The 15,688-nt window shown below is 42.7% G+C and overlaps 1 protein-coding gene across 3 annotated transcripts in view; it reads right to left on the bottom strand.

The window, feature by feature from the left end:
• Positions 1 to 15,688, bottom strand: part of PCSK5 (proprotein convertase subtilisin/kexin type 5) — a 336,184-nt gene that overhangs the window by 294,307 nt on the left and 26,189 nt on the right. For 2 of the 3 annotated variants that reach the window (XM_025178860.3, XM_075931730.2), the window contains exon 2: positions 3,300 to 3,404. The exons of the other annotated variant lie outside the window; for it this stretch is intronic. In XM_025178860.3, coding sequence (XP_025034645.3) covers positions 3,300 to 3,404 — 105 coding nt within the window. The remainder of the gene's footprint in view (positions 1 to 3,299; positions 3,405 to 15,688) is intronic. 3 annotated transcript variants of the gene reach the window in all.

Here is a 15,688-nt window from a genome sequence, read left to right as displayed (position 1 = left end):
GCTCTACCGTAGGTTACACATTATAGGTCATGGTTCTGGTTTTCTGTGCCTTCCACTGCTGGCCCACTTGTTTATTTAAAAACAAATTCACTCATTGCATACAGACTTGTGTATTTCATATACGTGTGTTATTGTGATGTGTGGTTAATTTCCTGTGTGCTTCATTACTGACATCCACTTTAAACTGTAATCCAATTGGTGCAATAAGAGATCAATTCTCATCTTACTTACATCTGTTTGATACTAGTGTCACTCCTGATTTCCCACTACATGTAAACCTAGCATTAGTGCTCAGAGGTATGAGAAATGCACACCCATCGTGCCATAGTTACCTCAACCTAACATCAAGCGCAGACACAGCTAGGCTAACAGACGAATGCTTCCATGGATCTAGCTACCATTGCTTAAGGGAGTGGAGTAGAAAAACTCTCTCCATTGATGTAGTCTGCATCACTACTCTGCTCATCTGAGGAAGTAGGTTTTGCCCACAAAAGCTCATGATACTACAGATATATATTTTTGTTAGTCTCTAAGATGCAAACGGCCTACTCATTTTTGTTTTAAAGTTACAGACTAACTTTACCCAGGCTACCCCTTTGAGACCACTATAGGGTTACAATGGCATGGCTGTAGCACAGTAGTGTACACATGGCCTGAGATCACACTCATTTTTCAACTCTCCCTCCCATTAATATCCCCATCTGTTGGCACTCTACACATAATGAATAAACTTGGGGCAAATACTGATTCCTACTTCATTCCTACATAGGGGAATTCTGCACCAACATGATTCTAAATGAAAGTCAGGTAGGCACAGAAGGGAGCACAGAGAAGCTCCCCAACATCTCTGCAACTCCCCCTACTCTTCACTTGTCATGGATTGACTTTCAGGATAGGAATAAGAGATCCTCCGGAAAAGGGCTTTATTCCGGAGGATCGCGCCAGTCTAGACGCTTTTTTCCGGCTTTTCCCCAAGCCGGAAAAAAAGTGGCGGACATGTTTATTTAAATCCCGCGGGGGATATTTAAATCCCCCGCGGATTTCCCTATTCCAAAGTTTGAAATTAGCATGCCTCCTCCGGAGAAGGGGCCAGTGTAGACGTAGCCCTAGTGTTCACCTGCTTAGATTGTAAATTTCTCTTAGAATCTAAAACACCATCACACGGCATATGTCTTCATTGTTTGTACAGTGAATTGCATAATGGGATCTCAACCTTGATTGGAGCTTTTCGGTGCTATACCAATATAATTTAAAAAATCAAATCAAGAAATTCATAGTTATGATCTGTTCAATAGTAGTATTTTATGGGACTGATTTTCAGATGTGACCAAAATCTACTTGGCGCAGCAAAAGGTCCTCAGGGAAGTGGTTATGTCTCCCTGACTCTTTGCTCAGTTCTGCCTTAGCCCTTCCCCACATTTTTCTCAAGGAACCTCTAATCTGACAATGTTGCTAGTGGTCCACAGAGGCCCATCCAGCAGCTGAGTATAACCAGAATGATTGTGCTAAGTGGAGTCACTGTGTAACAAAGTCAGCTACACTAGCTCTGTGCCCACAGAAGACTCATGTGTACTGGGGAAGTTGCTAAGAAGATGCAAAGGGTTTCCACTCCATTTGTGCTACCACCTATGCAGGAGGGAGCACTTGGTATTTGTTTGATAGATCTGAGTATTCGTGGACTCTCCTGCCTTGTCCCTCTCCGTGTTTATCACTGAAACAACCTGACACTATAGTTGATGGAGTCCTTAGAGAAGACAGTTTAACCGTACACTGTGTGAGAACCTTCTTTGTAGATGACCCACATTCTGTACTTGCTTTCAATGCAAAGCAAAATGTAACCAACTTATGCTTCCTAGGTAGCCTTCCACACCACTAGGAAGGTTAATTCCACTCAGTGTCATTCTGTGGCTATGTCTAGACTGCAGACTTCTTTTGGAAGAAGCTTTTCCAGAAGAGATCTTCCAAAAAAAGTCTTTCAAAAGAGAGCATCCGTACAGCCAAAGTGCATCGAAAAAGCAATCTGCTTTTTTGAAAGATAGTGTCCACACTGAATGAATATCTCGCATTTAATCTGTGATTACTGTGGATGGAGTGGCCACCAGGACACCTGTGTTTTTCCTCTTTCCTCTTCATTTGAAAAAAACTCCCTCTTCCCTGTCCACACCTTCTTAAACCTTCTGAAAGGTTTACCAATGTTGGAAAAAACCCTCACTTCTTTTGATTTTTTTTCAAAAGAACGTGATTGCAGTGAGGATGTAAGTGAAGTTTTTTTTTTTCGGAAAAATGGCCGTTTTTCTGAAAAAAACTCTGTAGTGTAGACATAGTCTGTGACATTCATTTATCTGGGTAACTATATGCTGTGCATGTACAGCATTCAGCTTTTATTTGTTATTAACCTTTATACTTTATACTTGTACAATCCAAGTGTTAAAAAGGTAACTGAAAATGTTATAACTGTTGAAAAATACTAAGGGTTTTATTTCATACATGAATTTATTTCATACATGAAATATTTTTTTTCAAAAAGCTGAATAATTTCCTCAGACTTTTCAAAAATACTCATTTCTTGGTTGAGGAAACACACAAGTAATTACAACTCTAAGGTGGTTTGGGGGAGAAATTACAAAACTGCTTGAATTAGGGGCTTGAAATAAAAAAGCATTCCCAGCCACAATTATAAGATAAAATATTATGCAATGCTATAACAGAATGGCCAGTGTTACCCAATGTCAGTTACCCAATATCTAAAAGTTACTAAGACTAAACATTTGATATAGAGTGAGAAGTGACATTTCAAATAAAAAAGGCCTCTTCATATAAAATCAGGAAGAAGGATTAATTAAAAGGAACATGGAATAGAGTGTACAAATCTCAATTCCCTTATTACCATAACTGATCATAAAAGGTCCCCCCAAAAATACCACCAAACCATGGGGATATCATCCTACCTTGCACATTTTTCATTGGCAAAGGCAGCTGACACTTAGAAAACAGCAGCCTGTTAAAGTTATCTTGGGAGTTTAAGCTAGGAAGGCATGGCAGAAAGATTAATACATTAACAAAATTCTTACAGTGCATCTCCCCAAAGAACAACCTTGGACATTATGTTCTGAGGATAACACATCAGTTAATAACATGGTATTTGTTTTTGTTTCATCTTAATGTACCTTGGTGAACAGATAGTATATCAGCTCTTGTAATGCTAGCTATCAGCCAGGCAAATGTCTCCTGGTATGACATTTCAAATTAAAAATGCAGAAGCTTTTGCCTCTGATGCTTGTCTAGCTAGATTTTCTTACCTTTGGTTCCATTGAAATGAAGCTGTGGGTACCTCTACTTGAGAGAACTGACCTTTTAATTGTTTTACTATGGTAGAAGTGGTAGTAATCCTTTAGTGCTCCAATCTGTGGGGAGGAAGAGACAGGGGAGGAATAGAGAGAAAGAGAGAGATTTAATTTATGAAAAGCAGTTTTCTGTTTTTCATTTTTTAAAGGACTATAAATTATGCAATTTCCTGCTGTGCTGAAACGTTACTTGAACCTCAGTGATCATCTTTCAAAAGAAGGACATATGATATGAAATGGATGGCGTGTCCTTGAGGCAGCAACTGCAAAACCAACTATTATAATTGAGCTGCTTAGCCTGTCTGTATCTACCTTTTTAATGTTTAATTTATATGCAGCATTTTAAGTAATTCTATATCAATTTATATCCAAAGTGTCTGCACATGGCAAGTATAAAAATCATGTTAATAGTTTTAATAATGGTTATTAAAAAGCATTCCATCTAGTTTGCTCAAGGAAACGTACAGTAAAATGCATGATAGGTTATTTATGTCATTAACTTACCCCCAAAAAAGTCATAAGCATCAGGCCATTCACAAGGAATATAAATATATGATTTTGGGAGAGATTCGGGGAGGAGTAATGTCAGAACTTGTAATCAATTACAGAAGTGCTTATTTAAGCTATGGGCAACTTCTCAGTAACAGAATTGAAATTATTTTGTATCCATCACTTCAGTATAGTCTGGCAATGTTATTATTTTATCCAGCACCAATCTTTGTAATAACAGATGTTAATAATTAATAACAGTAGTATATGGGCTAGCCAAGCTTTTAAGACATAATTTACACTCATCCACACACACACCCAACATCTTTGCCTTCCCTAAGCATTTTAAAATTTGGCTTTCAAAATATGCCATAACAGTTGTAAATCTTACAGAAAGATCCTTTACTTGAATTAGTAGAGAGTTCAGATCTCCTTTTTTGGCTTATTTTTAACAATATTTATTAAAATTGTAAACACTCAAATTGACCTTAGAAAGAAAATCTGGCTTATTTTTGAAGGAAAATCTGAATGAAATAATGAAAGATGGTGGAAGAATAATTATCTAACCTCATGGATTCTGTGTCTAAATTAATAGCCCATCATAAAGACAAGCACATAGTAAATAACTCAAGTGTTCAACCTTAAAGGAAGGTTCTAAAAGAACAGGCAGGAGAATACTATGCAGCTCCAAGGAACTGTATAGTTAACCTGAAGTCTAGTCTCTGACTTGTGCTTCCTACAAGACAACGTGGAACACTTCATCACCTTGTCACCAGAGAGATGTAAATTAGACATACCGAAATTGCTAATGAAGCGGGGATTTAAATATCCTGTGCTTCATTAGAATAAAAATGGCCACTACTTTTTGCTGATGTGGCAATTTGCCGGTAAAAAGCAGCAGTCTAGATAGGAATTGGTCGGCAAGGAAAGCCTTTTCCAAATGGATCCTTTATGCCTCATGCAACGAGGTTTACAGGATCGGTCAGAAAAGGCTTTCCTTGCCAACCAATCCCTGTCTAGACTGCAGCTTTTTTATGGCAAATTGCCGCATCGGCAAAAAGTGGTGGACATTTTTATTCTAATGAAACAAGGGATATTTAAATCCCCGCTTCATTAGCAATTTCGGTATGTCTAATTTACAGAGGGTTGTAGTCTAGACATACCCTCATTGTCTATACTGCCTTTGCCTCTTTCCCAGGATATGCATCTGCTGAGGCACAAATGAGCCATTAGAGACAAGTGCTGTAAAGCTGAGCCCATGTCTTCCAAGCACCATCACTTTTCAAATAATTATTACTACAGTAGTCAGAAATCCATAGATTGGATTAATAAATACTAGTGGAATCAAAGAAGCCCAAATTCTGGAAATGGAATTTGATTCATAGTCAGTGAGAACCAGTGCCTTCTCATAGTACAACAGTAGTGTATTAACATTTTATTATCCTTCTGTACCTTAATGGGAATTTACTTAGACCCTCCAAATCCTTAGACCATTTATAGAATGCACAACCATGGAAACACAGTGCAATAAATCTCGTTGCTATGAAAGTCCTTGTTAAATTGTTGTGAACCTTTAACTTCCTGGTATTAGACAAAAACTCTCCGATGGAAAGAAACACTGAGGGTATGTCTACACTACCCCGCTAGTTCGAACTAGCGGGGTAATGTAGGCATACTGCACTTGCAAATGAAGCCCAGGATTTGAATTTCCCGGGCTTCATTTGCATAAGCGGGGAGCAGCCATTTTTAAATCCCCGCTGCTTCGAACCCCGTGTAGCACGTGGAACGAGGTGTACCGGTAGTTCGGAATAGGAATCCTAGTCTGAACTACCTAGTTCGAGCCCCGTGTAGCCGCGCTACACGGGGTTCGAAGCAGCAGGGATTTAAAAATGGCGGCTCCCCGCTTATGCAAATGAAGCCCGGGAAATTCAAATCCCGGGCTTCATTTGCAAGTGCGGTATGCCTACATTACCCTCCTAGTTCGAACTAGGAGGGTAGTGTAGACATACCCATAGAGAGACTGACAACAGACCTAGCCACCTTCTAGGCTGCTGGTAATTTAGTAACTTTATCCTTGGGAAATTTTTACAATCTGGTGATTATCTTGAAAGTCCTGTTTTGTTTTGTTTTTTAAATGAAGTGGAGAAACATTCCTGGGAAATTGCTTGGTCAAGGGCCAATGGGGGAAAACTGATTTGCTCTCCCTGGAAATGAAAGCTACCATGGGAAGTAGTGGACATTTCTTTTTAAGTATTAAGTCTAATGAAGGATGAGAACATATTCCAGAAAGGCTAGTTCTGAAACCCTGAAAGAGAGAACCACATGTAACACATAAGCGTACACATTCCTCTCTGGTATGATTAGGATGACTTTCCTGCTTTATTACAAATGAGAATCTGAGTACACTTTGAAGAAGTTAACCAACCCTCTGTCATTACTGTGGAACAACAGCAAAACCTCTGCTTTAGTTCATGAAACGCATTTTCCCTTAGGCAGCTTTAACTTTGAAAGTAGCATAAGGATAACTCAGGACACGGTGACTCAGTTCCTCTACCTAATTGAACCTTGGAGTGTCTGCAGAAAGCTTGTGATGAATGATAAACAACATAGTGTGTGTATTACACACATTCACCACACCATTTTGCATGGCTAGGCTCAGAAACAATTGAACATTTCCATTGATCATATAGAGCAGCACCTGAAGGTTTCTTGCCTCTTTGATAAAGGGAAATAGAAAACTTTCCGTGGCGGGTAGGGGACTTATCCATCAGTTTCTGTAGAATGTAAAGTTACATTTAAACTCAAAGTTTATACCCCTTCCGGTTGCAAACAACCTTCTAACTGTGAGCTGAATGGGATCTGTGATACACTGCAGACCTTCTGACTCTGTGGACAGATATCCTTAGGACAGAATTTCCCTGGCCATTGCAAGGGAATTAGGAAGGGAAGGAGGATTACCCACCTTCTAAATTCTGCATCAGTGACCAAGACAACTGGCAGTCCCTGTTAGCTCTGTGCAGCCTAAGACACACAAAAATCAAAGCTATGCAGAAGGTGGAAGTTCCATTGCATGAAAGAATTGGGAATTTTGAAATCTGGCTTGGCTCCAAATCAGAGCAAACATTGAAAATTTCAAAATTCTTTGAAGGACGGTTCAGGATAAAAGGGTTTTGGGTCATTCACAACGTATTGTTTAGAGTCAAATTTTTTTAAAAGAGTTGGTATTAATTTCTAATTATAATTGTATACTATATAAATTATACATAAAGCATGGAGGAGCTCCCTTCCCCACTGGCCCCTCCCCAGACTAAACTCACCAAGAGAAAAAAGGCTTCACAATGCTAAACAACAGAGCAGCTTGTGCCCTTCCTTCTGCACTGTGGATCTTGGAAAAGCAATGCATGTCATGCAGGTCCTGATTCTGTCCCTAGCTCTCCTGGGAGAGGGGGGTGAAGCTCTGCAGTGCTACTTAGCCTATGGTCTGTACAATTTGCACAATCCAGCCACATAGCAACCTTCCCAAGGTGTAAATCCTGACTCCAGCTCATATTCTAAGCAGGCAGACCATGCAATAGGCATGTCAAAAGTAGGCTCTGCATTTCTTGCCTTCTGTCACTTTGGGGGAGGCGGGAGGGTATTGCTGATAGTTCTGCAGAGTGATGGATCCACAAGACTAGCACAGGAATAAGGTTGCCGGGTGTCCGGATTTGAACCAGACAGTCCAGTATTTGAGCTTTCATTTCGAGAAACAATTTGAGAAAATATAAATGAGAAAATATAAATGTCCGGTATTTTCTAAATAAGATGTAATGTAGATTGTGATGTAATGTCAAGTGTGTCCGGTATTTTCATTGAAACCATCTGGCAACCCTACGCAGGAATAGCAGCCCTGGATGGACTGTGGAGCTGCCAGGAAATTCAACTGTAGAGCAGCGATGGGCAACCTAGGCCAGTGAGTGGGCCGCATGATAAAGGCCCTCCTTTATCTCAGTGCGGCAAGATAGTTGCAACCAAGATGGTCTCCTGGGGTAGGATAGTTTTCCTAACTGTGCTTGCATACCTAAAATTTGCAAGGTGTGCAGACTGAACCATAGCAGCACTTTATTTGGATGCAGAGGGAGCCCATGGCTCTCACAGACAATACTGTGTGCATTCAGCATGCACGTCACTTCACATGTATGTCACTTTAGCAAGAATCAGGAGGGGAAAAAAATACACAGACTGAAACCAGTGGAATCTGGCAACCCTGCACATGGGCAACAATAAATAAACTGTCTTGGAGGCCACACACTGAACCCTGATCGGCCCCTTCTGGCTGCATGTTGCCTATCACTGTTGTAGAGTAAGCTATGGATTAATTATTCCGAAACCTCCTCTACTTCTTCAGAGAATGCCCATTTACTCTGATTTCGGGCTGGACAGGGGGAATCTTTCCCCATGATGTACTATGTTCTACAAGGTATTAGGCCCCATGTCATTTTCCCACAGTGTGGTACATTTAAAAAGGTACCTGCTTTCAATGTTACAGTTTCAGGGACCAAGCTGCAGATCAATTAGTAAAGAATGTAAATAGAAGAGCTAGAGAAGACATAGGTACAGGAAATTATTCAAGCTGAAATTCCAGTGATGAAGAGCAGGCTTCTTTCCAAAGCGCCCTGCTACTCCCATTGGTCTTACAGACCATCCTCCTGCTCCTGAAGAGTAAATAAGATTAGATTATTTCAGTCGGCCATGATTAGAACAACATAACCTCCCTGTACTGGTATTGCTGGGGACTCCGGTCTTGTTCTTCATTGAAGCAGCCAGTTGAAACCACTGCGGCAGTCGGTCAGTTTGAGACAGAGGCTGTTATTTTGTCCTTATACACAAAACCATGACTACATCACAAGCCTTGGTCGAGAACAGGCCTGGGCAAAATCCAGCCCGCGGGCCACATCTGGCCCACCAAACCACCAGATCCAGCCTGTGGAGGCAGCGGGGAGCCTCAGGCAGCTCCCCTGCTTGTTCTGCAGCCCCAAACACCATGCAGAAACATGGCTGCAGGGCTCCATTTAGGTTTTAAAACCAGAGGGGAAGGGGGAAGTAGGAGCTGCCCCGCCCCCAGCATATTCCCATTGGCCGGTTTCTGGCAGAAACCAGCTAATGGGAGCTGCTTGTTAGAATAACAGGCAGCTAAAAAGAATCACACCTCCTCTCCTGCGCTCAGTTATTCATGAAGGACCTGGCCAGGCAGGCAGGCTGGCTGGGAAACATTTTAAGTTCTGCAGGCAGGTAGGCTACTTTGGCAGCTGCCAAATAAGTCTCTTGGCCACAGCCTGCTTCTGGCACCCCAGCCCTTTCCTGCCCCAATTCCCTGCCCTCCCACACTCAACATACCCAAACCCTCTGTCCCCCTCTTACACCCATACCCCCTTCCAGGTCTGGCACCCCAATCTCCTGCCCCAGATCACAATCCTCTCCTTTCCTAGGTCACATCCCAATCCCTTGCACTCCAGTCCCCTGCCCTAGGTCACAACCACCTGCTTCATCCCAACTCCTTCCCAGACTCCAGTCCCCCTCCAGCACCCAAGTCCATTACCCCAAGCTCCCTTCCGCACCCAACCTCCATCCCAGACCTCACATCTCCATTAATATCATGGAAGAGTGCGGCCCTCGACCACTTTCCAAAATCTTGGAGTGGTCCCCTGTCAAAAATTATTGCCCACCCCAGTCAAGAAGTTTTGTTATGTATATGTTAACAAATTGCTTGTGCATATGCAACCCTCCATCATCCAGCACACTGTCTTGTGGGATGCTTTGGCAATGTATATTGGAACTGAAATGAGTCATGTGGTAGTGGCGGGGAGCAAGTGGTCAGCTTCATGTAGCAGATTCCATCCAATAATTTGTCATTCATAGCCCTAATTGTTATGCCTTTTTTTAAAAAAATCCCATGAACCTGCGCAACCCTACTCACTGTCCATCCTGTCTGACAGAAGCCTGCAGCCTGAACAGCTCTGTACTATTGTTAGTGGTGTTGCAACCACCAGAAACAAGATCCTCTGATAGTTTCAGAGCAGTAAGAAGAACCAAGTGATCAGGGAACATGATGATACGTTGGAGGACTGATTGTTGTGGGACACTGTGACAACCAGTTCAAAGCTATTGGTGGAGCTCAAGGAGAAGCTGCAGATGATGGAGTACTGCTTCTGGGCGCGATAAACAAGCACGGACTGGTGGGATCACATTGTAATGCAGGCTCGAGATCAGTGTTCCCTGTAACCCATGTGCTTACGCAGCTGCTCTGGACATGTTTCAAATGCCACCCAGCTGGTTAGCAGAGGGCCCACTGCTGAGTTTTCTGTTTCTACTTGTGGTGCACTTTCATCCATGCCTCGGTACACATAAAAATTATTCTGCACATCAAAGATGAAAGTAACCGGGTGCACCTTGGTGTGCAGGTCCAACAAGAGCTGGCTGAGGCAAAAACCAGCAGGGACCTATTTAAAAAGCTGGCAGGTACCTGAGTTGCAATCGTATAGTACCCGTAAGAAATTTTAAGTTACTTTCAGTGCTGCTGCACATGGATAGAGAAAATCAGCACATGGATGGAAAAGTTTAGAGGAACACTGCTTTGGATGATGAGCAGTGGTTTCAGAACTTACGGATGTAACATTCCTGGAACTGTGTGCCAAGATTGCCCCAGGCCACCAGTGCAAGAACATTAACATGAGAGCTGCACTCTCAATGGAGAAGCAAGTGGTGATCACACTGTGGAAACTTGCAGTGCTGGATTGCTGGTGGTCAGTGGAAATCATTTTGGGAGTTGGAAAATCCAATGTAGGGATTATTGTCATGCAAATATGCATGGTTGTTCACCATCTCCTCACACACAGGACTGTAGCTCTTGGCAATGTGCAGGATGTAGTGGACAGATTTGCAGCGGTCAGGTTCCCAAACTGTGGTAGAGTGATAGACATATATCCTTATTTTGGCCTCAGTTCAGCTTATTATAGAACACATCAGTTGACAAAGCTATGCAAGCACCGATGGATCACCAGGAATGCTTTGCTGACAGAGTGTTGGCATGCTAGGGAAGGTGTATAAATAATGCTTCCATCTTTAAGAACACAGGATGTTCAGAACACCATAAAAAGGGGACCTTTTTTCCTGACTGGTGGATTAGTACTGGCAATGTTGAAATGCCAGTAGTGATCCTGAGGGCCTGAGCCTGTTCTTTGCTCCTGTGACTCATGACATTCTATAAATATATTAGAAGGAAGACCAAGGACAGGGTAGGCCCACTGCTCAGTGAGGAGGGAGAAACAGTAACAGGAAACTTGGAAATGGCAAAGGTGCTTAATTACTTCTTTGGTTCGGTCTTCATCGAGAAGTCTGATGATGAAGGAATGCCTAACATAATGAATGCTTGTGGGAAGGGGATAGGTTTAGAAGACAAAATAAAAAAAAGAACAAGTTAAAAATCACTTAGAAAAGTTAGACGTCTGCAAGTCACCAGGGCATGATGAAATGCTTCCTAGAAAACTCAAGGAGCTGATAGAGGAGGTATCTGAGCCTTTAGCTATCATCTTTGAAAAATCATGGAAGACAGGAGAGATTCCAGAAGACTGGAAAAGGGCAAATATAGTGCCCATCTATAAAAAGGGAAATAAGAACAACCCAGGAAACACAGTTTAACTTCTGTGCCAGGAAAGATAATGGAGCAAGTAATTAAAAAATTCATCTGCAAACACCTGGAAGATAATAAGGTGATAAGTCACAGCCAGCATGGATTTGTAAAGAACAAATCATGTCAAACCAATCTGATAGCTTTCTTTGATAGGATAATGAGTCTTGTGGATAAGGGAGAAGCGGTGGACGTGGTATACCTAGACTTTAGTAAGGCTTTTGATATGGTCTTGCATGATCTTATCAATAAACTAGGCAAATACAGCTTAGACGGGGCTATTATAAGGTGGGTGCATAACTGGCTGGATAGCCAGTCTTAGGGTATGTCTACACTATCACCCTAGTTAGGGTGGAACGAGGTGTACCGGTAGTTCGGAATAGGAAGCCTAGTCCGAACTACCTAGTCCGTGCCGCGTGTAGCCGTGGGCACGGAGTCCGAACTAGTGGACATTTAAAAATGGCGGCGCCCGGCAATATACAAATGAAGCCCGGGAAATTCAAATCCCGGGCTTCATTTGCAACTCCGGTTGCCTACATTAACCACCCTAGTTCGAACTAGGGTGGTAGTGTAGACATACCCTTAGAGAGTAGTTATTAATGCTTCACAATCATGCTAGAAGGGCATAACAAGGGGGGTTCCACACGGGTCTGTTTTGGGACTGGTTCTGTTCAATATCTTCATCAACAATTTAGATATTGGCATAGAGAGTACGCTTATTATGTTTGCAGATGATACCAAGCTGGGAGGGATAGGGTCATAATTCAAAATGATCTGGACAAAGTGGAGAAATGATATGAGGTAAATAGGATAAAGTTTAATAAGGAGAAATGCAAAGTATTCCACTTAGGAGGGAACAATCAGTCTCACACATACAGAGCGGGAAGAGACTGTCTAGGAAGGAGTACTGGAGAAAGGGACCTACGGGTCATAGTCGACCACAAGCTAAATATGAGTCAACAGTGTGACGCTGTTGCAGAAAAAGGGATTCATTAACAGGAATGTTACGAGCAAGACACAAGAAGTCATTCTTCCATTCTACTCTGTGCTGATTAGGCCTCAGTTGGAGTATTGTGTCCCATTCTGGGTATCGCATTTCAAGAAAGATGTGGAGAAATTAGAGAAGGTCCAGACAAGAGCAACAAGAATGATTAAAGATCTAGAGAACGTGACATATTAAGGAAGACTGAAAAAACTGGGCTTGTTTAGTTTGTAAAGGAGAAGACTGAGAGGGGACATGATAGTGGTTTTCAGATATCTAAAAAGGTGTCATAAGGAGGAGGAAGAAAAATTGTTTTCCTTGGCCTCTAAGGATAGGACAAGAAGCAATGGGCTTAAACTGTAGCAAGGTAGGTTTAGGTTGGACATTAGGAAAAACTTCCTGTCAGGGTGGTTAAACACAGGAATAAGTTGCCTAGGGAGGTTGTGGAATCTCCATCTCTAAAGATATTGAAGAGCAGGTTAGATAGACATCTATCAGGGATGGTCTAGATGGTACTGGGTCTGCCATGAGGGCAGGGGACTGGACTTGATGACTTCTTGAGGTCCCTTCCAGTTCTAGTGTTCTTTGATTCTATGAAGCTGTGCACTGGCTGCCTTGAGAGCAGGAAGAAAAGATTCAGCTACCAGCTCAGCTGAATGCACTTTTGGTAGATTGAAGGGACACTGGCATTGTTTACTCATGACGGTGGTTCTCAGTGGCAAAAAAAATCCCACAAGTGATATCTACCTGCTCTGTCCTGCATAAACTGTGTGAAGTAGAGGGCAAAAAGTTGCCAGAGTAGTGGTAGCTGTCTACTGAGTTTGACCAGTTGGACATGCAGGCTGTGTCTAGACTGCATCCCTTTTGCGGAAAAGGGATGCAGATGAGACACATCGCAATTGCAAATGAAGCGGGGATTTAAATCTCCCCCATGTCATTTGCATGAACATGGCTACCGCTTTTTTCCGGCTCGAGGCTTAAAATCAGGAATAAGGAATCTTTCGGAAAAGGCTTTATTTTCCAAAAGATCCCCGTCTAGACTGGCGCTTTTGCCACCAAAGCCCCGAGCCGCAAAAAAGCAGCAGCCATGTTCATGCAAATGAAGCGGGGGAGATTTAAATCCCCGCTTCATTTTCAATTGCGATGTGTCTAATCTACATCCCTTTTCCGCAAAAGGGATGCAGTCTAGACACAGCCCAAGGTTATTATAAGAGCTCAATGCAAAGCTATATGGCTCAGGGAGGCTGTGAAAGCACTTCAGCAGTGAGTCACAGTAATGCATTGTGGGGTACTGTGCTATACCCTGGTCCTGCCATTCTGGGGCCTTTTAGGAATTTTGTGGTGCTTGCTGTAATGCTATGATTATCACATTGTGTTGGTCGCAGATCCTGTGAATTGTATCACATTGTGCTTTCAGAATGTCTAGGCACTATGCAGCATACGTTATGAACTAATAAAGATTAATTATTTTCTCAATAATAGAATTTTATTCAGTAACAAAATAGTGCAAAGAAAAATCTGTGAAACTTAAAAGCAAATACATTATATAATAAATTAATGGAACAGAACTTAACAAGTGGAGAAAAAAACATTCATATCCTCTTTGCTTACACATACAAACATGGATTTCACAGGTCAGTGTATATGAAGCTGTGACTGTCCTTAAAGTCCCCTAGGCTGGCGTGGTGGGAGTCAGGATACAACGTCTCATGCAACATGGAATGGTTGGGAGGTGCTGTAATGGAGTTCTCTGTGAATTGTAAAGGGAGAACAACCTACAGGAGTCCACCCATAGGTCCACAGAGTCTGCAGCATCTGTGTTTGCTACATGAGAAGCTCCATTATGTCCTGGTGCATCTCTTTCTTCTTTTCCTATTGAAACTCCTAGGCCTTCCCCTGTCCACTCTTTCCTTCTCCAGGCTATCTGCATTGTTTACCTCCAGGCACTGGCTTGAAAGTTCTTACTGAACATATCATCCTGAGTGCTCTTCTTTCTCCTTATCTGGCTTGGGCATTCTGTGGCTGTGGAGGGGTGGACCTTTCAAGGCTTCAAAGGCAGCAGCTGCAGATAAAACATAGAGGTACCATTGTCAGCATAGCCACAATGGAAAGCAAGTGAAGATTCAAACTCTCTTCCTTTGCTCCCCTGAGGTTTTAATCAAGATGTGCCTATTCACACTTCTGCTTCAGCATGCTTCTGCATGGTGCCAGTCAAGGCACTAGACATGCTGAGGGTGAAGGAAAAGAGGAGGCTATTGCTCCGTTGCATAAAACTATGAATATAGGACAATGGCACTCAATATTGGCACCATTTTCTACAGGAGGGTAAGAGAGAACAGATGCTACCGGCATCCCAAAGCTGCCCAGGCCCATGTGCTGCTAATTTGTCTACTGCAATGGTGCCTGCTGAAGTTATTGCTGACTGGCATGGGAAAGTGTCCTACGATGAAGGAAGAAATAAGGCTGCCACCTCTTGAAACCTTCAGGAGAAGATTGCAGACAGCTCCCTGAAAGTTTCCTTGAGAATGCTTAAGAGGATTCAAGGGACAGCGCTGTGTACACAAACAAACGGCTCCACATGATTCCCCTTGCTGAACTCCACAGGGGAATGAAAGGCAGGTGACAACACTGCCTCCCTTTGTTGTACATCCTCTAGTACATCAATGAAAAGTGAGAGATGAGGCCTATTAACTTGGGGATGCCCCCATTTATAATGGGAAATAAATGTACATGCTTACCTGAGGATGCTTCCCCTGCATCAAGCTTGCCCAGGCTCAACTGCCATGGAGTCTCAAACTGGTCCTGCCTCTGGCACAGCTGGACCCCCCACCCTGCTCAGTCACATATTTCCCATCGTCCTCCTCTTCCTCCTCGCTGTCCAAACCAGTGGACTGGGATTCCAGCTCCTCAGTGATATTCAGGGTGGTCTGCTGAGTGGCAGAATATGGCATGCAGCTTTTTGTAAAAATGGCACATCTGTTGAGCAGCACCAGACTGACTGTTTGCCCTCCTTGGCCTTCTGATATGCTTAAGAGAGTTTCTTTGTTTTCATGTGGCATGGCTGCTGATCCCTGTCCTACCCCTTTTTCCGCATCGCCCATGCAGTGTGCTTATAGATGTCCATGTTTCTATGGCTGATCTGTAGCTGTGCTTGCACAGCCTTTTCTATACTGCAACCCCAGGAGAGCCAATGTCTCCTGTTTACTC

This window comes from Pelodiscus sinensis, chromosome 6 (assembly GCF_052426305.1).
Source record: "Pelodiscus sinensis isolate ZL-2025 chromosome 6, ASM5242630v1, whole genome shotgun sequence".
Taxonomy (NCBI): Eukaryota; Metazoa; Chordata; order Testudines; family Trionychidae; genus Pelodiscus; species Pelodiscus sinensis.
The sequence above is the reverse complement of the archived record's forward strand: the minus strand, read 5'-3'. Positions and strand labels throughout refer to the sequence as shown.